Genomic DNA, 26,608 nt, shown 5'->3' on the forward strand with positions numbered 1-26,608 from the left:
AAAAGGGTAAGGAGGGATGTTACAGGAGGTGCAGGACAGGCTACACGTAGTTGGTAGAAAGAAGAAGGAGAAGAGCAGTTACACATCCTGGAAAAGTAATTACAGAGTAAGTCACAAGGTAAATAAAGTGAGCCAGCAAAGGAGCCTGGATATTTGATGAAAGTGAGGAAGAACTGGGCGGAATCACAAGTGCTGCCAATATGAGACCAAAAGAGCTTGAAATTTCTGCTGTTAATCCGGTCTGGCCTCGACACTTGTCAAATTCATTGTTCCAAACTTTGGTAACTGCAGTCGGCGCTTTCGAGTGAACGAAAACAGTGTGATTTCCAGAAGACTAACATTTTTTTCTTACTGTGAGTTTTAGATAGACTTTTGTATCATTCTTAATGGCAAACCAGAGTGTGTGGGAGGGCTACGATTTGGGAGAAGAAGGGAAGAGTATGTCGATTCTTTTCCTCCACTCGCCAAGGGAGTAAGTAAATTTATTGAAAGTCACCAGGGCTGAATTTAGATCTTCTAAGTTGGCGTTACGAAGGTTGAACTTAGCAGATAAGTCCCCGTTACGGACAGAACTTCTTCTAATTTCAGTGTGCTAGATGAACCCCTTATCCGCTGCTAAGAATGCTGATCTTCTGTGGTAATCCCAATGATCTGTAAGTTTTATCACAAATCAACCCTTACACGTAGCCTAAGTGTTTCGTATCTTCACTAATGTAAAACCATCTGGACTTTCGTTCATTATTGAAGGCGCTTTTAAAAATGTAGTGAAAGATTTCGCTGGTGTCATACTCTTGTGTCACTGAAGTTATAAAGAAATGTCATACCATAAACTTCTCAAATGACACTACAATCAATAAAACCAAGCACAATCGTAAAACAAACTAAAAAGTAAAAGTTACCTTCAGCAAAATTACAACAGTCAAAATCCATTAATTTACAATATTTTCTCTTCTTTTGCAAATCATGAATAGTTTAATTAAGCGTGTATTATATTTCGTTTTTTTTCTCACACTAAGAAAATGAAACAATGAAATGCATCGATGTAAATTAGATACATTTATGAAGAACGCTGGGAAGAGCAATACATATCTATGTCGAAAACAACGAGAGAATAAAGTGCTGCTGGATGAATTGGACAAACCAAAAAACATTGTATCTTTCTGAAAGGTGGGTATGTCTTGATATGTGGGTAAATGAATTTCAATTGAAATCAGGAGTTGGATATTATTTTTGTAAGTCATAAACATGGTACTTTACTTTACTTGCTTGTACTTTTTCATTTTAGGTATATGAGGACAGCTGCTTCTTTTGTACTGTTTGAGGCTCCTTTGCTGGATTTAGCTACCATTTCTTGCAGTATCTCTCATTCACCACTATGGTATAACTAAAGCAAAAGTTAAAAAAAAACTTGGGTTGAAGTCTTGTTTGACTCTTTGAATGAGTATCTTTCCTTTTTATTTTTCAATAAATGTGTCATTTAAAACCGGAAATAGTGACGTCGATGGAGCGATCCTCTACCACCTTGTATAATTCTTAGATGAACCAACGCCATAGAGTATGGAATTAAAATATTCGTTATACTAAAAATGGGCAATTTCAAATTAGGTATAAATAGATGTATCTTTAATTACTTTATTCGTTTGAATGAATGATCTGGTGAAATAAAACAATTTTATTCAAACTTGCCAATAGTCAAAACTTTCTTTAAAAGCAACTTAAATTCTGAGTAAAAACCATGCACTTAACCATTAGAAGAACTATCAAATAATAATTTCCAAGTCATGCGTATGATTTTCCGAACATTTCAATGTTTGTATTAGCTCACCTTCCTCAAGATTCAAATATCTATAAAACTCCAACTTTCGGCCTAATTTCATACACTCAGATAATCGTGAAATTCCATTTCCGTCGACTACAACTAATTAATATAAAAATAAAACAAGCCAATCGCCCCTTTCGGTCATCATCTGTACACTTCCATTTCATTAATCATTTCAATTTTAATTTCAATCTAAGAGTGCAAATCACGTCGTCATTGATTCACTTGAGGTGAAATGTTTGATTAAACAATTTATTCCCACAAAACAACTTGACTTTCAAACAAATTCGACCGATCAACAACATTTCTTCGGCCCACTCTCGATGGATTTATTTCGATTTTTAATGTCGCTTAAATGGCATTATCGCGAAAAAAAAACAAAGCGGATATTTAATGTTGGTGGATTTTAGATAGTAGATTGGCAAAAAGTCAATATGAGCTGAGGTGATGGCGAGGATGAGTATATTGGTATGACGAATCTCAGTGGCAAATAAAGAGAGCGAAAGTGAGATGAGGCGAAGTTTAAGTGTCTGGTGGATATTTATTACAGTCTGCAGCCAATTATGGCAGAATTTATGGGGATATCTTTAATGATGTTTCGAATTATCTTAGATGGTAACGAAGAACGAAACTATACAGAATTGGCTCAGTGTTCATCAAAAGATAATAATACAAGGACTAAAGAAAATATAACATTCTTCTGAAATAAAAAGCTTTTAGGGATGGAGTTGGGAAATACACTACCGCGCCAGGTTTCAGCAGTGTCTGGGACTCTCACCCACCAAAAATCACCCCCTACTTCTCCTACTTCCTTCCCTGCGGAACCATCACAAAGCATTACTTCGCGGGAAGGACTACGCTTTAAGCGACCAGACCTTCCATTCTTTGCGACCTCCTTGGGCGCTCGGTTTTCCAAGTTCATCCTGTAGACTTTTGATTGGGGAGTTCACCGTACACTAGTTTCCCTCCGACTTCAACATTTCCCCGACAATGTTCTGTGACCTTATACTGAGTTTCAGAGAGTCTTTCAGACGCCTCCTCTTTGATTAAAATCGTGGACAGTGGAACATAGCATACTTCGGGTCCTCAGGTGGGATACCACCATGCCCTGATAGGAATTGCATAATTTCACCGTGTTGTTGCTCAATCTACTCATCAATACCGAGAATCAAAATGTAGGTGCAGCGAGTCATCCCACCCTTGCTGTCACTTTTTCAAGGACTTTCGCCTTGCCGCATTTTGGTATTCTGTATCCTTTTCATTTGGATTCATTCTCCATTTCTCGTACAGACAACGTGCCTTACTTGCCAGAATGTCCATCAGTATCATTTCCGCAGTAACACACACTAACTCGTCTGATATTGTTCCGAAGGCGCTGCGCACCCTTAGCGCTACTAAGGAGTAAGGCATGTTTACCTTCCTCCCTCTACTCTCACACGCTAGGCTTCCTCCCAAATTGGTGCCGCGTATAATAGTGTGAAGCGAACCACTCCGCCACAAATAATCTGCGACTGTATCTTGGACCTCCAATGTTAGGCATCATCCGCGCTAATGATAGACTGCTATCTGCCGCTTTCTCGCAGGCATAGTCCAGGCGTTCTTTGAAATTTATTTTAGCGCCAATTAAGCTTCGAAGTGATGATGTGGCCATCAACACGAATATTAACCGTGTTCCTCTTCCTACAGTTGGTAGTCAAGATCACCTCCGTCTTTTATTCCGCAAAATAAAGCTGAACCATCTCCAGCCACCCTTTTATGGCGCTAATGGTTTCGTTAGCATACACTTCATCGTCTGCTGGTTGTTTCGCGGCCACGGGTAGATCATCTTTCGTCCATCTGTCTAGCTGTTTCTCTGTCACACACATTTTTCTCGGAAACGGTTATAGCTTTTGACACCAAATTTGTTGGAAAGGTTGGAACTGTGAAAACCAAACCATACAGTAAGGGGGGGGGATTTTTTTCATTGAATATAGTGATGTGAGATATCAAATGAAAGGTCTCAATTAGCACTTTCCGAAACCGATTTTAATTTAATTTTGGTGGGTAGTGCGGGGAGTCGAAAGTGGTAATTTTTTTGACGGACCCATTCTCAGAACTTACTTAATCCAAAAATCTGAAAAAATCGAAAAGCTGCCACTATATGGTGCCTAGGCTGAGAAACACCCTCCATACCGATATTTGTCTGTTTTTAACAGTATATTACTATAATTTTTAGTAATAGACAGCAAAGCCCCTTTAAGCTTATCCTAGAATCATGAAATTGCAGAAATATAGGCTTTAACATAGAGAATGATCCTGCTTAGTTCGGTGAAAATCACACTATTACTGACAAACTTATCACGGGTCAAAGTTGTCACTCTGCGCATATTTAACACTTTGAATGAAAGTCAGAAAGTGGATATCCTCGCCTAAGATATGCATATACATCACGTGCTAGATACTAAGGGGAAATACACAAAACTTTCATACCTGAACCATCCAGCTTCCGGTTTCCCTCCTTGTTTTTGTTTCCCAAAGCTTCATTTTTCTTTGCCCAGTTCATTTTTCACCGAATTATTATAAGCCTCCGTGTCAGCCATTCCGTTCCTGCCAGCAGGGCCTAACGGAAGTGAGAGGAAAAGTGATTCCTCCGGGCGCGCAGTTTTCTCGGGGACCACAATAGAGGCTCTAGACAAAACCAAATATATACTTTGGTAACATAGAGGAGGCCCTTCCACCATCGAATCACACTTTCCCCTTACGATCCCCCCATGTACGTATAAATGTCTAACGAAAGCATGGAAAATGATATTGGCTGGACCGTTCAATGCTGAAGTTCTGGGGATAAAGGGCACATTGCGAACGTGTCTGACACAACCTCAAATCCATGTTGTGCATAGGAAAGAAGGATTCACATAGTAGCCATACTGCTGCTATCATCAAAATCGTCTGAATAGAGATAGGTGTTCACTAAATCGGAAGAATTTTTAAAAGGTCGCTCACTTTTTTTCCAGACTACTCCCAAAAATGACCTTATAGAACCTTTGCATTGACACATAGATCTAGGACTAAATTTGTGGTGCTGAGACATAGGCAGCTTTATGTTAAATATAGTAAGCATTGAATACGTCTATAGCCACTATACTATTCCAACGCTGATTTTGAGAGGGTTCGAAATCATGCTTCGATTGTTTCCTGACCGACAATACCGCGCAACAGACGAAAGGGAAACCATAAGGAAAGGCCTAGCCAAAATTAGATGATGCCAAGGACAACAATACCAAGAGGGATAAAGAAGTCGCTATCGCCAAGGGTCTCAATGAAAAACCGGTACTCTAATAAGCACGGACAAAGGAAATACGATTTTGGCTACTTCCATGAGCTGAGGAAAGAATGAAGGAATGCGAAGGTGTCATTGGAAACCTTTCCACCGTACGCGTATCAAATCCAACCCTTCCAAAGACAAAAATCCCTAAATCTGGAAATAAAATAAGGATTATAATCACGGCAACAAGCTTGCCAATTCAGAAACTAGCAAAATGACTGGTATCCAAGCAGTTTGCGACTCAAAAGGAAATTCGCCCTGCAAGGCAGAGAAGAGATGATCGCACGGATCCGTGAAAACCTGAAATAAATGGCAAACGACGAAAGCTAGTATCCCTCGATGTGAAAGCTGTTTTCCCTAGCATCCTTGTGAAGGAGGCACTCTGCTACCGGGAAAAGGATCTCCTGAAGGGAGAAGGTTCACCTGAGTGGAAGAAGAAGGCTTGGCAATACATAAAACTGGCCTCCTTGAGCCAAAACTATTTCACCTTCAAAGGTAGATTCTACAAGGTTTGAGTACAATGGATAACCTCCTCTCCCCACTACTCAGCGAAATCTTCAGGAAAACAATGGAAGAGAGGTTGGGAAAAAAGGGAGTAATTCCTTCATTTTGGTTAAGATATGTAGACCATGCCCTTGTCGTGGTCAAGAGACAAGGCACAAACTCGCGTACAGTAAGAGAATACGGAGAACAGAAATATATTCCTTTGCATCTACTCAAGAACAACGCGTAGCATTGAAAACTTAATGGCGAGGGCAAAGCTGGTGCCGATACCCACAAGCAGGAAGCAGCAGCCTAACCAAAAGACTGCCTACAAAATTGATTGCACGGAATGGGACCAGGTCTACGTGGGGCAAATAAAAGGACTTGTGACTATCAGGATCAGAGAGCAATAGGGGAAGCACGGATTGCATTAAAGAAAGGGCGGAAAGCGTTTGGAATGAAATCGCAGTAAGCTAAGCAAAGCATATGGTGTACAGTAACCATAACAATACCATGAATAACTACGAGATGCTGCAAACGGTACGAGGAACATGGAAATTGGACATCCTAGAAAGTTTAGAAATCTCTATTCCTCCAATTCTGATAATATCGTCGAAGAACTCAGGAGGATTGGAAGCAGGAGGAGAGGAGTAAAATAGGACGGCTAGAGTATGATCACCACTTTTATGTATGAGGATGACTTTACAAAGCTAGGAAAATTGCAATTTTAAAGGCTCCCCTTAAATATCGCGGAGAGAGGAGAGGAAATATACTAATTGCTTCTAATGAGAATTACGCCTTCTTCAAGCATCGGGGCGGATCCTGCCGTGACGTCAAGGCTGGCATCGGGATGCTCGATTGAGGAAGGAGTAGGGATGGGTATTGCAGAAGGCAGATTATAAAACGAGGGATTGTAATAACAGAGTAATTCATACTATAATTGATATGACTGAGAGGACCAGCATTTAAACTTGTTGAAAATAGGAAAGAAATGGACGGGCTCACCGGTATTACAAATGTCAAACTATCAGATGGGGTTCTGAAAAGCTTGTAATACTAAGCTTTAGTAGATGCAAATCCTGTGTACACTCTTGAGCTTGGCGGCCGATTTATGACAGGATTTTGTCTGTAAAATTCCGGTACACCCTAATGCTATCCCCTATCAAAATAGTCCAGCAGTATGCTCGAATGAAAATTCCTTGTGGAGTAAGCTAAGCGGCACAAATTTAAAAAAAACCCGCTCGAGAATATTCTTTATCAAAAACGTTTTGATCTCTGGTACAGGTAAAGTTATTGACTTGACAAGATGAATCCCACCATTACCTTTACCAGGATTGTATAAATTTTTCATAGAAAATTGTCCTCTTTGAGGCTAGCAATATTATTTTCTCAGCAACATTGTCACAGCAGGAATGCTTTTGGAGTTTACTTCTGCTCCTCCACTGGCTTTGTTTAGAAGGGGAGACAAGGACTATTCTCGCATTTTCTAAGCAAAATTCGCTAATCAGGACCGCAGAAAGCACATGACGTTATTGCAGCACCCACTCTCCATTTGCACACAGCGCTGGTCTCCCTTGCTTCAGACCCTTTATTGCTTCAAAGTGGCGGAAGCTATTAGCTCTTTGACCTGAGAAAGAAATTCATGGTGGATAACGTTCTTTCAATCATGGAAAACCGTGATCAAGAACATCATTTAGCATATCAAAAAGTTCTCTCTAAGCCTGGACTTTGGGTGTTTTTTGATCCTTGGTCATCGATTGAGTCGCGTCGCAGTTTGTTTTCCAGACTTCTTTTTTTGACATGAAGGGAATGAATTTCAAATCAATCACTTGCGCAAAATTATCATCATCTGTTGATATTTTAGGGTATTTTGAATAAGGATTGTCTGCACTTGATACTCGGTCTCCTTTAAACCTTTCGAATCATTTACAGTACTCTGAATGACTCTGACACTCATTTTCGAAAGCTATTTCGGTTTTCTGATAAAATTTGCAAACCTTACTCCAGCTCCACTCTCTCTTTTTTTGGTTCACTTCTTAATATTACTGCCAATAGTCGTTTCTCGACTCTCTCTGGCATGGTACTCAAGAGACCTGGAGCTTTTTGGTCAAACCTCCAATCTTTAGTCAACTGGTATTTGCGTCGTGCCAGCGAACTTAATGTGGGTAGACGTGTTGATGAAAGAAGTGGGAATTGGTAGAAGGTGACTAATCAGGGAAGGGCATTGCAAATTGAGGCTGGAAATCAAATTCACTATTCTAAGATGATCGGGTGGAAAGTCGCCTCAAAAGAACATGGTTCACAAAAGTGCAGAAGGAATGCAAGCTTCTTGGAAAATTCTGGAGGGAGCAGAAACAGATTTCACCAAACTCATAAATCGCGTAACGCGTAGGTACGGTTGACGTACTACGCTTATGTAGGGGTTATTGGCAACCTTATAAGGAAATCCAATCAGTCGAATTCCATTCAGTTTTTTCTAATTCTTTTCCAATTTCTTCTTAAACTAGGCGCGATATAGCACCCATTTCAGATAAAACTTAACCATCAAATCCGTCTCACTTAAAATGTCATAAAAGATTTTTAATAGAAAGTTGTCTTGCTTTTTATGGATAATCCATGGTCGCAACATTTTATTCTTAAAGAAGTAACCGGGTCTGAATAATCCAAGTACGGGCCCGAAAACGAAAATCTAGTTTTGAATTTATAAATGCATCTAATTTGTATCAGAATTGTAAGTTCAGCCGAACTGAAATCTTTTCTTGCACTAAACCTGATGTTTGCATATTTTTTTCTATCGAATTCGGCATACTTTCACTCAAAGTTGTCGTTAACATGGTCGCAGAGTTCAACACACTCTGTCAATTCGACAGACGAGAAGAGAACACTTTCCCGTTTGAAACTTGATTGAAGAATTGGTGAAAATGCAAAAAGAAATTGAAGTAACGCTTTGAAACAAAGACATTCCAATTTAATTAGTAAATTGAATTTGATCTGTAAATTAGATACATGTAAAAGCGAAGTTCAGTTGGTTTTGTTTTTTGAAAAGAGCTGGAAACCAATTAGTTCCACGTTTTCGGGGAGATGACTATAAGCTTCATGGGCTATTGGCTAAACGTTTTTAAATTTAGTGTTCTATGAACATTTTTATTGATGCATACATTTGTATCTAACGCGCCAGGAATTGTAACGAAAATCATCGAATTCATCGAGATTGAATCGGCCAAAGTTGGGAAACCTTGGTGAATTGCAGAGTCTTATGTTTCGTGCCAAAAAGCCTGGAAAAAATTAAGAACCTAAGAACTTCCCACAAACCCGTTTTATGACATTCTATTCCGATTTTAAAAGTCACATCATTCTTAAGATATTCAAGACGTCACTTTTCTTCTCTTTACTGAATTATTCAAAACCCCCAACCGGTAAATTCAAGTTCTTGTAGAACGTGAAACCAATATCTATGGAATATTTTGAAGCTTATTATGGTATGAGCTTTTTTATGCGGTGATAGCGATGGTGCTAAAAATCTCGCTTTTGTATGATATGGATGAGTAAGCGTAGTCAGATATTTCAGATAAAGTCCTGATTGTGATTGTGTCATCGAGATAAAACTGAATGACGGTGACGTGCGAGATTTTTATTTGGGGAAGGAGGTTAGAAATGCATTTACGGACAAAGTACCAGACTCCTGCCTCAGACGGACTCCCGCCTAAAACATCGCCTTGTATGCACCTAGCACTCTACCCCGGAACCATTTGACTCATTACCTCAGACCAGGCTAATTCAGTTTAGAAGCAAAACCCCGTGGATTCAGGGAGCATCAGCTACCCTGACGTTTCTACCACCCATCTCCCTCTTTTGTCCCTCAAGAATGCCTTGAGTTTCACGTGCCACTCGGCTCCACGTGTCCTCGCTCTGCACCAGGGCTTCAATTATGGCGTCCATCGAAAAGTGATGGCAATGGCGTTCCCGCCTTCTGCTGCGGCAGGCATTATCCATCATATCCTTGTAATAAATACAGTCAGGCGGCCATAATTTCTCGATTTTGTGTAGATAAGATTGAAAATATCCATGTCTGCTTTCGATTGAACCGCGGCCGAACGTTTTTTATGAGATGCGCGGTCCATCTACCTCTCGATTCTCTTTCCCAAGATTTCTGCTATGCCCAAAGAATGTGGACTCTCCCTTCATAAGTGACAGCGATCGGAATAACTCCCACTATTCTCATTATTGCTGGCTTCGAGATGGTACGATAGGCGGGCAAAACTCGGTGATCTCCTTGTTTTTGTACTTGTTCTAGGCGCTTGCGGTACGTTTGCCTACTGAGATAGTCAACCCATACTTCGAAGCCGTAATGGAGGACGAACTGAACCACGCTCATTGGCGAGCGACGCATTGGATATCAGCTGGCAAATAGCATACATTCTAGTCGTCTGCGGTGTTACGAATTTGCTTGAAGAAGCTTATCTGTCAATCATGATCCCGAGGTATTTCAGTGCCGGCTCCGACAAGATCAACCTGAATAGGGTGGTCAGCACAACGACTTCGATTTTCTCCATAGCTAAGGAGAATCTATGTTCAGCCACCCAGGTGCTTACTCACCATATCATCATTCCCAGCGTGTGCTGAGCTTGCTCAACTATGTAACCAGCGCCGCAACATCATCCGCCTATTCAACCAGATGCGATTAATCAGGCATTTCGAGTCGTGGAAGGCTTTCCAAAGGGCTGGACCAAGGAAAGATCCTTGAGCCGCCGACGATGTTACCTTCGTTCTGTGCTATCCTTCCCGGGTTTCGTAGAGTAGGGCACGGTCCTTTAAATAGCCCTTCAACATCCGCAATTAGAAGCCTGAAGTATGGAAACGATTTTCCAGTGTGTCAAGCTTTTGGCATCACTTCACTAGGGTCACAAGAAGCGCCTTTCGCCGACAAAGGCGACTGTGTGCCTCAGCCAGTTCCACCGCCTGGACTACCTCCTCATGAATTGATGATCGCCCCGCTCTAAAACCATAGTGTGTTGGTGAGTAATCTTGTACAGCGCATAATGCGTCAGTCAGTCAGCGTAGCTTGATCAGCTTCTCAAGCTGCTTCCCCGCTGTGCCCAACATATTGAGCAGACGATACGTTGACTGCGCTTCGGGGTCGCCTTTGCCCTTACTAATCAGGAGTCTCGCACCCTTCTTCTGGAACAGAAAAACACCCGCCGCGTTGAATACGTCGAGTAGTAAGTTTGGCTTGTATTTACATATGAATTGCAACACTTCGTAGGGAATACCATTCGGTCCTGGTGCTTTTTTGTAATTCCTGGACAGGACCGCCTTCTCTAGTTCCTTTGCAGTGAAGAGTGGGCATTCCTTCATATGACAGCGTCAGTTTGGATAGTGTGGACTGGAAAAAGGGCCTGGACGATTTTGCCATCTTACTTGCTTCAATAGAACAGGAAGATCGATCTGAACCGAATTTCCCGCTAACCAGCTTATACCCGAGGCCCCATGTCTCCCTCTTTACGTCGTTGATTAGCTCTTCCCAGCAGCGTGCCTTCTGCTCGTTGTTTTCATGGGCATTCTTTTTTCTACTCGTTTACTCTGCGTGTTTAACCGTCGCCTCCTCTTAGCGTCTTGCGTGTTATTTATTGGTCTTGCAAATGCCGATATTTTGGGTCTGGGGAAGGGCACGAGTGGTTCTCGAAATATCGGTGTTTGCAAGCCCAATAGAAGAGACCAAATAGAGAAAAGCAAGTCCTCACTATTTCAAATAATTTAATCATTAGAAATACCGCGTAACTATACTTAGATTGTACACAGCTAATTTCTTGGGATAAGGTTTCCTGTTGGAAGCCGATGCGAAGAAAATGCTCATTGTTGAATGAAGCAATTCAGTTGCAGTTAGTCTGTTTGCGCTTGGGTCTTGTCGGTGATTTATCCCTCTTGAGAGACCTTCGTCAAGTTTTGCCACGTCGATTTTCCCGATGTTTGTTGGACAACAGAACGTTGAGCAGAGCCGTTTGTCACTTCGAAGGAAATGTACTGCTGATCACTGGCCCTGAGATCGTCAAGTAGCTTCCATCATTGGACTGCTGACACTTGGGACTCCATAGCAAAAGTTACGTCAGGGATATTGCCTTCGCAACCAGGGCATCGGAAGGTGGGAGTACTACAGATATTTAGGACAATAAATCCCGTCCTGGTGGCCATACCTAAAATTTTGAGAATTTGGTTGAGGCATACTAGATTGGAGTCCTCTGGCGTGAAAGTCGCTTCTGACTAGAATCCTAGCTTTGGTTTTTCAAATTTTGTCCTCCAAGGTGGCGAGCCTATTCCAAAAAGCTTGCATAGATTCGTTTGGTGTAAAGTAAATGCTAAAAAACGTCACTTCCGCACAAAGAACAAGAACGAAGCCGTCTTCTCGATCATGAGCCTTTCGGTCGCAAATTAATCGTATCCATCACCCAGATCGGAGCAATACTAGGTATATATTGGCATATCACCATGATGAACTCTTATTTTGGTACTCTTTACTGAGAGGCACCAAGTCAGCGCTTCTTTCTTGCGCCGTCTGCCCCATCAGGCCGTGTTCAGTTGCACTCCTGTTGGGAGAATGTGGATCATAATGCTTGACTATCGTTTTTTGTAATTCTTTTTTGAATTCCTGTCAACATCTAGAACCGGGAACATATTCTTTCTGCAAACCGCGGTAACGGCACTTTCTCGACTCACAAGTTTTCGCTTTATGCCTGAGTTTGCCACATTTGTGACACAAAGTGCTTCTTTCCCGCCATTGCAATCCACTGCTATATCTCCAGCACTTAAAATAGCGGGTTGGAAATGCCCTTTGCTTTATTCGGCAAAAAATCGATCCGATCTTTTTTTTCCACAATGGAGGAGTTGGCTTGCTGTCTTCTCAATAACAGTGGCAAGAGCCAAGTTCATCCCCTGGAATTGACAGATGTAACTCACACATTAAGGTTGCTTACATCTAAACAATACCTTTTTATCGCTTTCTCCACCTCTTCCGTATTAGCGAGACAATCCAGATGCCTTATTTCAAAGGTGCAAAAGCGTTCTAAGCTGGAAACCACTGATTTCGTGCGTTGAATTCTTTAATCCAACTGGTTATAGCCTCGCAGAATTCTTCTCCCTGCTTTCTCGTGGGCAAATCGACGCTGCTTTCCCCCCGCTTCCTTTCCCCGATTGGTTGTTTGCCTTCCTCTGGCGGGCTGTGAGCAGTGTGTTTTGCACAACTAAGAGGTTGCACTAGTGATGTGGTGAGGAAAAACCTCAGCTCTTTTCCGACTATCTTCAAGGAGTTTCGCTGGTGTGGAAAAGGGTCTACCATCTCCGAACAAATAAGAAAGCAAATTCCAATTTCCTTTTATGTCAATGATGTTCTTTCAATTCTCCGTATACGTTTTTCAGCAGCCACATGGTGCCTTCTTCAGCGAAATAAGTGCAGAAATGTCCTTAATCTTAATATATGCTAACTATTTTAAGCTACTTAATGACGAGGCCTTATTGTATCTAAAATAGCACCCTTTATACTATCTGTGAATGCAGATATAACTGCACGTTACCCATATCTATATTTAACCGGTGCCCTTGAGGCTCTTTTCCAATGAGAAAACTTTCATTGGGGTCCAATTTGATACGCTTGACCCTTTTCATCACTGTTACCCTCTCCATTTTATGGTCATGTCCTGCTTGCGGCTGAAGAATTGATATGTGTGGTTTTCTGCCCCATTTTATTAGCTCAGTTTGTTTTAAATGTTCGTTGACTCGAGTGCTGACTATCCGTTTGATTTGCTCTAAGTAAGTACAGGAGCAATCTTTGCAAAACATCCTGTATATGCTGGGAATCCTGCTTGATCCAATTGCTTCGATGCCTCCTTTGGCCAAGATTCGTCACAAGGCTGAAAACATTTCCGTTGAGTGCCCCCCCTCCCCCGAGACTCTTACGCGTCAATGTATCACTTTTTCATTTTCAATCGCCTTCACCACTGGGGCAGTAGGCCTTTCTGCTTTTTCAGTAGGTAACCGTCGTCGCTTCGCGCTTCTTGCAAAGGAAGTTATAGTAGAATCTCCCATTTTGGCTGCCAGAAGTAGTAACGGTAGTGCATTTTTGCTCTTCCTAAAAATTTCGGTCATTGCCGGTTGTGTCGTCATGTTGGTTCCTTGCTTATTTTGTTGTTGGTGTTGCCATTTTAATTTGGGCCCCACCTTCAAGCCGCTATCTCCGCTAGAAAGTGCAGTCGCCTTGAATGATTCTCGTGATCTGCTTGATACACGCCTATGCAAGCGTGGGTTGACAAAAATCCTTATAGAAATTTGTGTTCAGAGCCGAGATCAGACATCCATCTCAACTGAGCCTGCACTGTCAACTTAAAGGTATCATTGCTTTGAAAGTACTTGCAATGTAGCCAAAGTTGTCATCGGGATGGTGGCAGCTGTAACTTTAGTCTGAAAGCCATTTCCAGGAGATATCACTCTCGTATGAGCTGTGAGCCGACTTTTTCCGAAAATGACAAGGATCGGTGCCATCCAGCAACTTTGCTCTGCCTATCCGAACCCTTTTAGGGTGGGAGATACAAAAGTTGCAGCAATCAGAATTATTTTTAGTGAAATCGAGAATCGAGACAAAGGAGACGAGGCAGACCCTGTCTGAATTGGAGTGGTGGCGTAGGTCAGGTCGCAAGACAGCTTTTAGGCATATCAAATTTGTGGAGTTCCGACCTTCGGTATCTGGAATTCCTTACTAAGGCAGGCCTAGCCAGATACCAGTTGTTGCGCCACTGATGATGATGATGAAATCGATAGCATTTTGGACAAGTCAAACCAAAATAATTAATCTGCTCCTGGACTCTAAGGTGGAATTATTATAAAAGATGGCTCTGAGGCTACTAATGTCTTACAGGTTTTTTTACCCTCTGAAAGGCAGTTTTTATTTCTATATTATTTCGTATCTACCATCATCCTCATCGGTTTCATATTTGCAACAATAAGTAACATCTTCAGATACTAATTAAGATATATGATTATCATAAATATCTGATTGCTGACTCCGAGGCCTATCTAAACTTCCCGATTACATTCAAACCCATTCTCTTCAAATCGCTTTTTATCACTAATGAATATAAACATTTCTTCATACTCAACATCACAACAGCCTCTCCAGGGAGTTTCTTCACTTGTAAAAGCTTTTGCAATCTAATTTTTGCGTAAAACTCCAATTATGTCACTCTGATTTAAACAGTCGTCATTTAGCTTGAAGCCTTGAAAATGTACCTCTTGTAGCACTCTGAAACTCTTGCCCAAATGTAGTAAAAGCTGATTAGATCGCAGCTGAAATTTTTCAGATACAAATGTAATCAATTGGATCGAAAATGATTAGCATATCTGTTTCCAATATTTCTTTGATACCACTTTGTAGATACAGCATCACCACTGCTCTCAAACAAACCAAACATCAGCTTAATTTCCATAAATCGAATTGGAAACCTCTGAACTTGGTAATATCTGTTACAAACCACCCGTTGAGGTAGGCAGAGCGCTTAAATTGGTCTACCTAACACACAAAAAAAAAGATTTCCAAAGAAATCTAGTAATTAAAATTGGATTACGTAGACGCTGAGCTCCTTTGCTTGTAACCGTAACTCCCAACTTAAGCCATTGAGTGCAAGAGAGGTAGCACCCAATGAGTAGTAAAATTGAATGGAAATAATAGGGGATCCAGATGGATTTCGCATGACACTCCAGCAAAATTGCAATAGGTAACAACAATGAATGATACTCTATGAGAAAACTAGAGCAAGTACGCAGGGTACACGGCGTACACGACAATTATATTTGCCGATTATGCAAGAGTTCAGTGTAACAGAAAACAAAAGGCAACTGGTTATTATCTCAATTATACTAGAGCAGGCGATTGAGAAAGGAGCTCAAAGTAAGTCGACAATGTGTACTACATATCCCATTGAGTTTTAACAAAATGAAATGATTGGAGCCAAGAAAAAAAGTATGAAAAACTGCGGAGATGAAAATTAGAGGCTTCTATCTGAATGCTCCAGAAAAAGAAGATACGGATTCTTTGCTGAGCGAATAAGACTGTTATGACAATTGACGTGTATGCCGGTGAATTATAGGTGAAACAGTCAATCGCGTCTCTATCATTCAACCACCAAATGGTGCAAGCTGCACCGTTACTCAATCTTAAGCACATGCAGGCTGAAAAAAAAAACCCAAACAACTCGATCATCATATCAGTCATCATTATTCCGGTTCGAATGTTTTACTAGCGGGACTTTCAGCAAAAACCAAAGTATTTTTCATGAACATCTTGCAATGATTGGAAAAAATATCTACATCTGTATATGTGAAAGATACAGCACTTGTTGCTAACATGCAATAATTGTTGTCGTGCGTTGTATTTCAAGTGGGGCTACCAAAATGTGTGTTACTGTGCGTGATCTTTGACTTTGATCCGATTTTGAATGCATATGAGTTTAGTGATGTACGAAGCAACTGTTCAGCACAATGAATATTGAATTAAAAGATGTTTTTCAGTAGGCGAGATACATCCGCATTATGGATTTGGTAATGTTGACTCTTGTGTTTATATGGCTTCACCTGGGGTTGAAAAGTCATCCAGTGTATTGATTGAATATTTGGGTAGATATAAGTAGCTCATCCGTGGAACCATAAGTAACTCTGTCGTAAGCTGTTTTGATGCCAAAATCTCCTAAGTCTATGACTGCGGCGGAAGGACAAGGGACGAAAAATCTAACTGGTTTAGCTCCCCAAAGCCCACCGGTAGCGCTCAGAAAGAACCTGTCACCCGATAACCAAATATTTTTTTACTTTTTCATATTGTTTGCATTTCACTAGGGATACCTAAAATTAATTGCTAATGGACTGTTCGATTAAGATACGTGATTTATTCGGCTTGGACTCTATTCAGTCTCCAACTGGGCGCATCATATAGTACATGGTTGTGTTACACATTGCGTGAATCTGCCAGCACTGTCAGTCAAGGGGTCAGGGAAAATCGGCCGCATGAAAACAAAACTTTCATGCACATTACTCTCTTCTGTCGATGGAAAACTATTAATGCAAAATCTAAGCAAAACGTGCTGCCAAACCAGCTTCATCGGTTTTACAGCTTCTACTTTTCAATGAACGCTGGTGCAACATTTCGCGGTAGCGGCCTTTTTCATTCCATGTGATCATCACAATTTTCTACGATTGGGTTAGAAGAGCACCAAGTGAAACTACACACAATGTACATACAACATGGTTGTTGTTTATCTGCTTCATCGTGCTCAGTACTGACATTGAATTATATTCGTTTTCTTCTTAAAATTCGATTTTCATGACTTCTCTTGGCTACTTGGCTACTTGTTGGCTTGCCGATCACCAAACATCTCACCTGGTTTGATGCTACTCCGATTGATTGACAGGTGATTGATGGTATCGTAAAGAGGAATTTACAAATTGTTGTATTTGTGGTGCTGAATTTGTAGTGTTGAGGCCATTGGTCAATAGATCTTTGGGTGCATAACACGAAAATGTTCTACTCTTTGATTGTGGATATTTGAAGATTTCTACATCACAATGCAGTAATTACAGATAGTCCATTTTAAATGATTTGGAAATGAAAGAGAAAAAAACCTGCAAACAATAAATGTTGATTTTAAAAGTGTTGTGGGTGGACATGGACAATAGTTCGTGAAATGCCCGTTGTAGATTGAAAAAATCGTGGAAATAGGTTGACTTTTTACTCTCTAGGACGTGAGAAATTTTCAAGGAATTTAGGTGAAATCGCACTTTTTACGGTAAAGCTGTTAACGAAAAAAATGAGAAAGGCATCTGAAAGCAGGACGAACACGATTGTTTGTATATCTTTTTCATTTATGTACGATTGACTTTCCAAATAATCCACCTAAAACTGATTTTCAGTAGGTTATTCGTGATTGAAGTTTTTTCTGTTGAATTGTTGTGAAGCTAACAAATATTACACCAGCTTCAACCATAACACATGGTCTGAGGACCATTGTTATTGTTTCAATTATAAAATTACCCTAAAAAGAGCTTTTCTGTAGCGTTAAATACGATAAAAACTCAATAGATCCCTATCTACATGTAAAGAAGGTTGCTCGCTTAAATCTTTTGATTTTCTCAAGAAAGTCACGAAAGTTGAGAAGAATTGAGAGAACTGTTATCAATATTTTACCCTTGTTTAAGTGGTAGGAAACAAAACCTTATTAAATCGGTTCACTGTCTGTATGTCTGCCTGTCTGTCTGCCTCTACGCCTATCTGTCTGTCACACACAATTTCTTAGAAACTGTGTGGCTGTTAATACAAAATTTGGAGACAAGGTTAGAACTGCGAACCCCATGCATTGATAAATGTTGAGTTTAAGGGTGATGGGGCGGGGTCATATACATGCAAAATAGGAGCATGAAATCCTTTTCAACAAACATATAATATATATTCATGTTAAGTGTCGAATATCCTTCGATTAGTACGTCCCGAAGCAGACGTTAGTTGTAACTTCAGTTGTAAAGAATGAATAGGGGCTACCAAGTGGTCACTTAAATTAAGAATCTATTCTCTGAAACTACATAGCCTAATAATTAGAGAAAAAAAATTGAGGCAATGATCCCACTCAACATTTAGATCTGCAAATACCCCCAACACCAATATCTGCTCAAATAAATATACTAGAAACCCCCTTAAGTTAATTTTGGGAGGAGCAAACATAGATCACAACATGGAGTATCATACTGGAAAGTTTGGTGAAATTTACATTATTATTAAGAACACTAATGTAGTTGTGTTACTGGCAGTTGATACTGTCGACGCAGATTCGCTGTTTGGATCTGTTTGTGTGATATTCGACATTGTAAGTTCAAATGACGCTGTAGCAGTGACAGGATCATTGTTTATTGCTCTGGTAGCTCTGAACAGTGCTTGACTGCGAGAAATATGGGTCAACATGGAAGGAGCAAACTTGCTTTCCGAAAAGGCCGTGAGATCATAACGCTAAATTCCGCATTGTCTGAAGCCTTTACAGCTGTAACCATGGTACATGTTCACAAATTTCCGCAGATTGCCGCATTGTAACAACCATCCCTGGATTACTATGAAGCCAGGTCGTAGTTTGTCTAACATAATGGTTAGTCGACGGTGTTATAAACACAACATCAGCGACCACAAGACGGTAAGTAGAATGCAGGGGAAACATAATACGATAACCTGGTGGTACCGAGCTTCATTTATTAGATAAATATTTTTTTGTGTGGGTGTTATGACCACCTAATAGAAGCAATATAGGCCGATTTAATCACCCGAAAAACAAGTTTAAAGCCATCCAAACTGAGTCACTTATAACCCCATGGTCCAAGGGCTGCGTTGAACATTAGCTAAGGGTCTATCCTCTTCCCCCTCCCCCTTTCCCCTCATAGGGGATATATAGTGCCTACTGGCGTTTAAGCATACATCTACTGTAATACCTTTTTTACCTTACCTTTTTTCGCAGAATTTAAGGCTACTTGTCTTCGACCTGGCATCACTACAATTTTTGATGCCAGTGTCGTCACAGTTGTAATGCGGTTTGTTGTCATATGAGAGCTCAGGATGTCTTTTGGAGAACTCTTGTACCTAGCTTTTGCCAGCTTTTTGGTTTCGAGTGTTTCGCGGCCTTCAGATCTTTGGTTATAAAGTTGAATCTCCATATCTAATATATAGCCACACAATTCTTTTTTTTTGTCTTTCATGAAAACAGATCATTTTTGCCTAGGTATACCCGGGTATTCATAGATGAAGAAGGAACCAAGTTCTGGCAAGCTGTCTTGACATCCCTTCCTACGATAGTCTGAGGAACTAAGATTGATTTCTAACACCCACAGCCTTGCCTATCTTCTCTTCCGCCTTCTATTAACTCTCCTCTTCTACGTTTTCGCCATTCTAAAACAGAGCATATCCACAAACAGGCTGGCACAGAGACGGACATACGCTTCATAACCACAGAAACCCGAAAGAAGTTCAATTGCGGGCGGGCAAGATGGAGTACCCCATACACCATCCTGCCCAAGTACGTGTCATTCAATGCAAAAAAACACGTATTGAAAACAAATCAACATAGAAAAAGTAACAAGTTCTCGCCTGCTACCCTTATCGTCGGCGAATGAGAATCACTTTGAATTTAATGGATACAACTGTAGTTTTCAAAGTAGACAGTGACCAAGCAGAGTAGCAAAATAAAAAGCAAACTGCCCCTAAACGGTTTTGTACCGATAATTTAAAAAAATTGTATTATATCAAATGCTACCGACGACGTACTGGCCGCCAACATAGAGCGGCATCGCCACGTCTTGGAAAGGTCATGATTGCCCGATTAGAGGTGCTTAAATGATCGGATACCCCATTTTACTCGCTACTCCGACTTGCCCGGATCTCCCCTACTTCTATATATGCTAAACATTTTTAAAGAATGCAAAACAAAGCCTTAATAAAGTCGGTTCATTCTCTCTCCATTTGTCCATCTGTTTGCCCGTCGGTCTGTCTGTCTGTTTGTCTGTTGGTCATACATGCATTTTCCAGAAACAGTAACAGCTGCATAGAAAGAGAGGGGGACAGATTTCTAGCAACTGATTATTTTAATGCTAAGCACACTTATTGGAATCCAAATTGATAACACTCAATGGAACAGTTGTGGGACGTGCAAGTTCAAAACACCTGATTTGATATCGTATCATCTGAACAGCCCACTTATTGGGTAACAGTTCAAAGAAAAATCCGTCATTACAACACTTGCGAACATACCTCGCATAATAAGCACTACGAGCAGGAAACTCAAAGCCAAGTCAAAGAACTGGTTGAATTGACTCATCTGTAAATGAACACTGCTATGGAAACCAAAGGTGAAGTAGACAAAACTGTGAAATATAGTAAAGTAACGACCCTAACCGAACAGTTTTCTACCCCACGTATATGCGTCACGAATCTTCCCCAAATGAAGGAAAGACTTCCAAAAATATCGCCGACTACCCCGAAAGGAAGCACCTCATTCAGAGCCAAACAAGTTGCAAACACGGGAAAAAATACAAAAGCTTTACGTCTCACCATTACAACATTCAAATGCAGGAGTTCATGGACCCGCACTTTATCTCATCTACACCTCGGATTTCAGCTTTATAACCTCAACGTTTGCAGACTTTCAACCTGAACCAACAAAACTGCGCTAAGGCTTCACTCAATGGTGTAATGATCCCTCAGCAGAATGAGATAAAGTACCTGGGTTTGCACCTGGTGGAGAAATAAAACTGAGCTGTTTCGGCTCCTATATAAAAACTCTAAGCTGGGACTCGAATAAAAGCGCCTGCTTTATGTGCATTGCAATTAAAGCTCGGTACATGGACTGTTTAAAAAATCCATGCACTGTATCTCAGGCAAAGGAAAGACATTGTCCTCTCTTACAAGTAATGTACTATGCTATAAATCTACTATAATTTGTCGGTACTAAGGACGCGCGTCACTTCAAATTGAGTTTACTGCACTTCCTTAGTCAGAATTTTGCATTCGATTCGACGACACCCTTATTTTCTGCTAGGTTGGCGCAATGAACCCCTGTCCCTCGATTTTGAACAGCTTTAAGCAAACCAAATCTTTAGACCCCCGGGAGCAAAAGCAAAGATTACTGCGGTCAGGAACTAGCCGATGAGGTGGATGGCGATACATAAGGGCTTGACTATAAACTGTTTACCCCAAAAGATTAAGGTCCTGATGAAATCCTACTTATTTAATGCCGCAACATAGGGTCATTTTTATCAGCTGAGGTTACAAATGTTCTCAATTCCGCAAGATGGGCAGATGCGTTAAAAGCACTAGAAAATTCTATCCATGTGTCCAGCTACACCTTGCTAATAGTGAGAAATTATAAGCGAAGTTTCTCTCCACTCCCTATAGCACAGGGACTGATCCTAGGGCCGAATCTTTTGAACACGCCCAGTTCCGTACTAAAATCGGAAGAGGCGCGACTGGTTAACTATGCACAAATAGATGCAAGCTTCAAGCAAATTGGAGCTTCGGCAAACAAGACTGTAGCAGAAGTTTCGGCTCCCTAATTGCAAACGTTGCGGGCCCTACCTCTAGAGCGCCTTACACGAGCACAGAAATGGGAGGCTTAGGAGACGGTGTCTTTTTGAGCTTCCTGGGATAGTTACCACAGGAAAGACCTCTACTGGCCCTCTTGCTAAGGGTGCGAGACTGCCTATAAACACAAGGAAATGAAGATGGTGGTTACTCATGATGAGCTGCGACTTATATTGAACGGGTAGCACATTTTTTTGAAAAAACGACGCAAGAAAAAAATGAGACTCGCCGGCTCATCGTAAACTTAGATGAGTGGTCGGATCAAAAATGTAGTAAAATTCATTAGATCCTTACCAAGTGTCCAAGCGGGCTTAGATATTTTCGGTCCTGCCTTGCCACAAGATCAGCCATGTGCGATCGCCTGACTGTATGTTCTTCAATGGGGTGGTGAGCATTCGCGCGAATTGCAATTCTCCTTTTTGCAGAAAGCAGGATTGTATTTATCAGTCAGTTTCTAAGGACACTGAGGAGCTCCCTCTCGAGACAAGATTATTACAGAGATGCTGAGAAGCACTGGTAAATGCATCATTGTTACATTCGAGCTCGACCGGTAGAGAGACTGATTGAGAGGAACAAAAAATGTTTATTCCTTTTTCTTCTTGTTGTGTGGAAGGAATATAATGTGTAGAAGGCTCCCTCAAATATAATGTGCTGAATAAATTCAGGCCAGCTTTCTGATAATGGGGAGAAGTTTAGTTAATTCTTGACGTGCAAATGCATGCAGCCACCATAGCTAAAAAAAACTTTCAAAAAAATTGCATGTCATTCCTGCTTTACTTTGATTTAACCTTTTTTATGAAGTGACTAGGTAACTAGGCTTCTAAATATACTTCCAATTCCAAGAAGTATTGTCAGTGACTGAGCTTATCTCACAATTCATAAAAGATTCCCTCCCTTAGTGAGGTATGTAATACATCAAAGTTTTTGGTAGATTTTCCAATAAATATCTCTCTGAACATCTAAGTTGAGGTGACCAGAATTACCATTAAAGTTAGTCAAACTCGCCTGTTGGACTTTCCCAAAATCCTTAGTTAATTCAGTCAAACTCTTCTTAGAAAGCTGGCAGACATGCACGTTTAACTTTTGCTTTTGTTCAGAATTTGTGAAACTCGGCTCTGAAATTGACCTATGCAATTTTGATAATGTTTACCACCCATCCCAAATAATTACGCCCATTGCAATATTCAAATTAAAGAACTGAAAAAGACATAGTTGCATGTTGTTTCCTTCATAAAAGCAATTGACATTACGAACGTGGAGTACCAGCGTTCACCTGAAAACCAGTCATCATAGTCACGTCACAATTAAAAGTTAGATGGAATCTTGATAACCAAATATTTACGCTTGAAGGGTTGTATTAATTTGACAATGAATTCTTGCAAATTCAAAATCAGTATCCGCTTGGCCCGAATCGAAAAATGCTACTCAAGAAAAGTGTGGTTAAGATGGGTTTGGTAGAAACCTGGAAAGGGAGCACTGCTGACCTTCCCTTATTGTATTAGATAAAAAAAGAAACAATTCAATTGAACTCACCAAAATTGGAAAGCTTTGTATGTCTGCAATTCACTCCTTCGTGGAGTATAGGGCCGTCAAATGGTCTTAATTTTCACTTTGTAGATAATAAACCTACAGCGATGGTAAAACACAATGATGGACACAATCGTCCATGACAATCCAGAATTCAAACTTGGGACAAAGAGATCAAGGGGTTGACAACAATCTCGCGGTGGGATAACACAACGATGAACACAATCATCCATGACAATCCAGGATTCAAACCTGGGACAAAGAGATCGAGGGGCTTACAACAATCTCGATCATTACAAACGATGAAACGAAAATTCCTCCTTACATCGAGGGCCACATGAAGGGACGGAATTACTGTACAGAGACTGTTTCATAAGTTTGCTAAAATCAGTTCCAAATTAGGGTCCATAATTTGCATCCGCTTAGAATGCAATTTTGTTCTATCTGACAAGATCAAAGAACAAGTTACAGAGTTACCCCATAGAGTTTGTTGCATAATTTTAAAGACAAAGACCACTGACACTGACGTACTTTTCTAGGAAAGATAATGCTACAATAAACCATCATCTAAAAACCTACGTGTGAGTAACTCTGATTCGCTGGCTACAAGCTAAGGAAGGAACCTTAGAAGCAATGCAAAGTGAAGACCATATTTTCTGGGCCTAAATATAAGGCTAATTTTGACACTGACTCTTAGGAGGATTATCCGGTTGGAATATTAAAGACAAAAAAATCTTCAAATTCTGGAACAATTGGTAAGTGTTATTCTGCAGAAATTTACAGGTCCTTAAGTTAACATTCAATTTTTAGAAATATGTCAGCAATGAAACGCGTTGACTACGTAAATGAACTTTAGGATTTCCTTGAATATACCCAAGTAACGAAAATACTGGGAGTGCGTTTTTCAAATCGATGGTTATGAGCAACGATTTCTCAATTGTTGTGTATCTGCTTATTCATTTTGGGGACAACTACGGTTGCAATTTTTGCAGCAAAACTGAATGATCTCGTTCCAATCAAATCTACGAAATTTAAGATACATCTTGAAAAGGATTCCTAATTACCGTATTTTAATCACTTCCTAATGTAAACTATAATCCGGATTATGTAACATTACCGCAGCCTCATCACATGTCAATGCAACTCCCTACCAGTTGCGGTTTACTCAATTCTTTTCAATTTAACATGAATGCAAAAATCAAGTGAACAGACTTCTTTGAAAAATGTTTCATTCCCATCAAATCGGTCTTTTCAACAAGTTAACTATCAAAAGAGCTTAGCTACCTCCTAACAAAGTGTGAGACAATCTCATTGTTTCTATTTAAAATTATTACCCAACGTAGCTTTCTCAAACGCATACAATAATCAATTATAATTTTTCGGTGATATAACCTAAATGCATTTAACGTTAATTAACGACAAACCAACAACAATTGCGGCGTCTCCAGTTTGCAAATGACGGTTAAATAATTCGCATTATCATTAGCAAACGCATCTCCTCTCACACTAAATATCTAAAAACTTTCAGAGCATCTTTAACCAGCAGCTGAAATTTTAAGTAGTGCAACATTTTGAAACGAAATATCATTTCATACCAACACGGAATTCCCTCACAGATAAGATCAGCAATGTGGGTGCACTTAGGTGTTTCTTGGGAGTACAATGTGTTCACATAAATTATTTAAATGCGCTCCCAAAAGTAGCAATCTGCACTAGATACAATGCTAACGAAGAAAATTTCAAGAAGTCATAGACAGTGAAAGTGATTGGTGGTGTCCCAGCCATCTGGAGCTAATTATAAGCTTAGAATTTACAGGAACTATTAACAACACACCCTGTGTCCAAGTGTCCTATCCGTACATGAACAATTCAATTCGATTTAGATAGAATTTCATACCAACAAAAGAGATAACGCAATCATTTCTAAAAAGTTACTCGCTTAAGTCTTTCGATTTTGTCCCAAGTCTGAATTTATATGGACAAGTGAAGTTACTGTCTCAAATCTTTTCCCTTGCAGAAAAACTCAGGTTACTGACTTGAAACGTTTCAATGGGCTTTCCCAAACAATCAACGGTATCTCTCCTCCAGCTAAACCACACGGTTTTTTCCCTCGAAAACGTTGGGTATTAACAAAAATCAACTAAGCATATTACTCACCTGAATTAATTGTTAGAAGAAGTAATATTCCAACGAGCCAAGGTATTCCATTCAGCAAGCCCATGTTTGAATGATTTTTTGTACTGCTCTACTTCGTCTCACTTCTTAATAAACCAATTTCTCTCTTGTTGTTTTGCTTTTGCTGTACTTTTACGTATATCTTACTTTGCTTCGTTGTTTCGATCTTTTTTTTTTTTTAGATTTTACTATTTTTGACAATTCACCACTGTATTTCAATGCTAATGAATAGACAATAAAAATGCAGGAGAAAAACACACGCAAAACAAGCAAGCACTTGACTTTTATGGAAAAAAAATTAAAATTTTAACAAATTCACTTTCGAATTATGATTCCGAAGAAAAAATTCTAGTATTGTTGGAGCCAGTGGATAGTATTGTATTTTTTTAGATTTTTGGAACGCATTCCAAGACCGTCAATTTTTTTATATCATTCGTCACACTCCAAACCGAAACTTCGATGTTTTAAAATTTCAAAACAAGATAGCATCAGATTTCCATGAAATCCGCAAAGACTTTAAAAGACATTTTTAAACCAGAGACAAAACTGTTATTTTTTCTTTGAATAATTTTTTAGTATATCAACTTTAAATCTTCACTGAATATTTTGTTAGTGAAAAATTTAAGAAACGCCACTCTCCGCCACCGTGCTTAACTGGCGAGCACTTTCTTGAAACTGCGATAACCGCAAACTGACAGATCAAATTGAAGCAAAGACATGCAGCACCTGAACACCGTGATACCTACCACAATCTTAAAGTAACGATAGTGGTATGAATGCAACCTGAGCAGTTGCAAAGAGCAATCACTACCGAAAACCCATAAGCAGACACAACCACGGATACCAAAAAGCGAAATATCACGCTCTATAGCAACATGTCTTGTAGCATTGCTTGGCGGTGCCGCGTAAAAGCTGGAGTTATCATCGGCGCTAAGAAAAAATATTTGTCTTTAGCTTTTCGTCTTATTCAGGTGGAAAATGAGCGAAACCGGAGCAAAATCCATTGCTGCGGTTGGGGTATCCCCCAGAAGAAAATCCGCCGAGCTTTTGCACATTTTCGGTGGAGCTGGGTGTGAGAAAGAGGGGACAGACTCTTATACATTTCTTAATATTACTCGAGGTATGGATAGCAACAAGCAAGACGCTGTTGGTTCGGCGA

At 40.2% G+C, this 26,608-nt stretch overlaps 1 protein-coding gene across 3 annotated transcripts in view; it reads right to left on the reverse strand.

Moving 5' to 3' along the window:
* LOC119655412 (mucin-5AC) overlaps positions 1-26,312 on the reverse strand; it is a 383,606-nt gene extending 357,294 nt beyond the window's left edge. Inside the window, exon 1 of one of the 3 annotated variants that reach the window (XM_038061300.1) lies at positions 25,432-26,310. In XM_038061300.1, coding sequence (XP_037917228.1) covers positions 25,432-25,495 — 64 coding nt within the window. In that variant the 5' untranslated portion in view covers positions 25,496-26,310. Of the gene's footprint in view, positions 1-25,431 lie in introns of all 3 variants that reach the window. The other 2 variants (XM_038061305.1, XM_038061312.1) reach the window with 2 other exon arrangements.
* Between the last annotated feature and the right edge of the window lie 296 nt (positions 26,313-26,608).

Source organism: Hermetia illucens, chromosome 1 (assembly GCF_905115235.1).
Source record: "Hermetia illucens chromosome 1, iHerIll2.2.curated.20191125, whole genome shotgun sequence".
NCBI classification, from domain to species: Eukaryota; Metazoa; Arthropoda; class Insecta; order Diptera; family Stratiomyidae; genus Hermetia; species Hermetia illucens.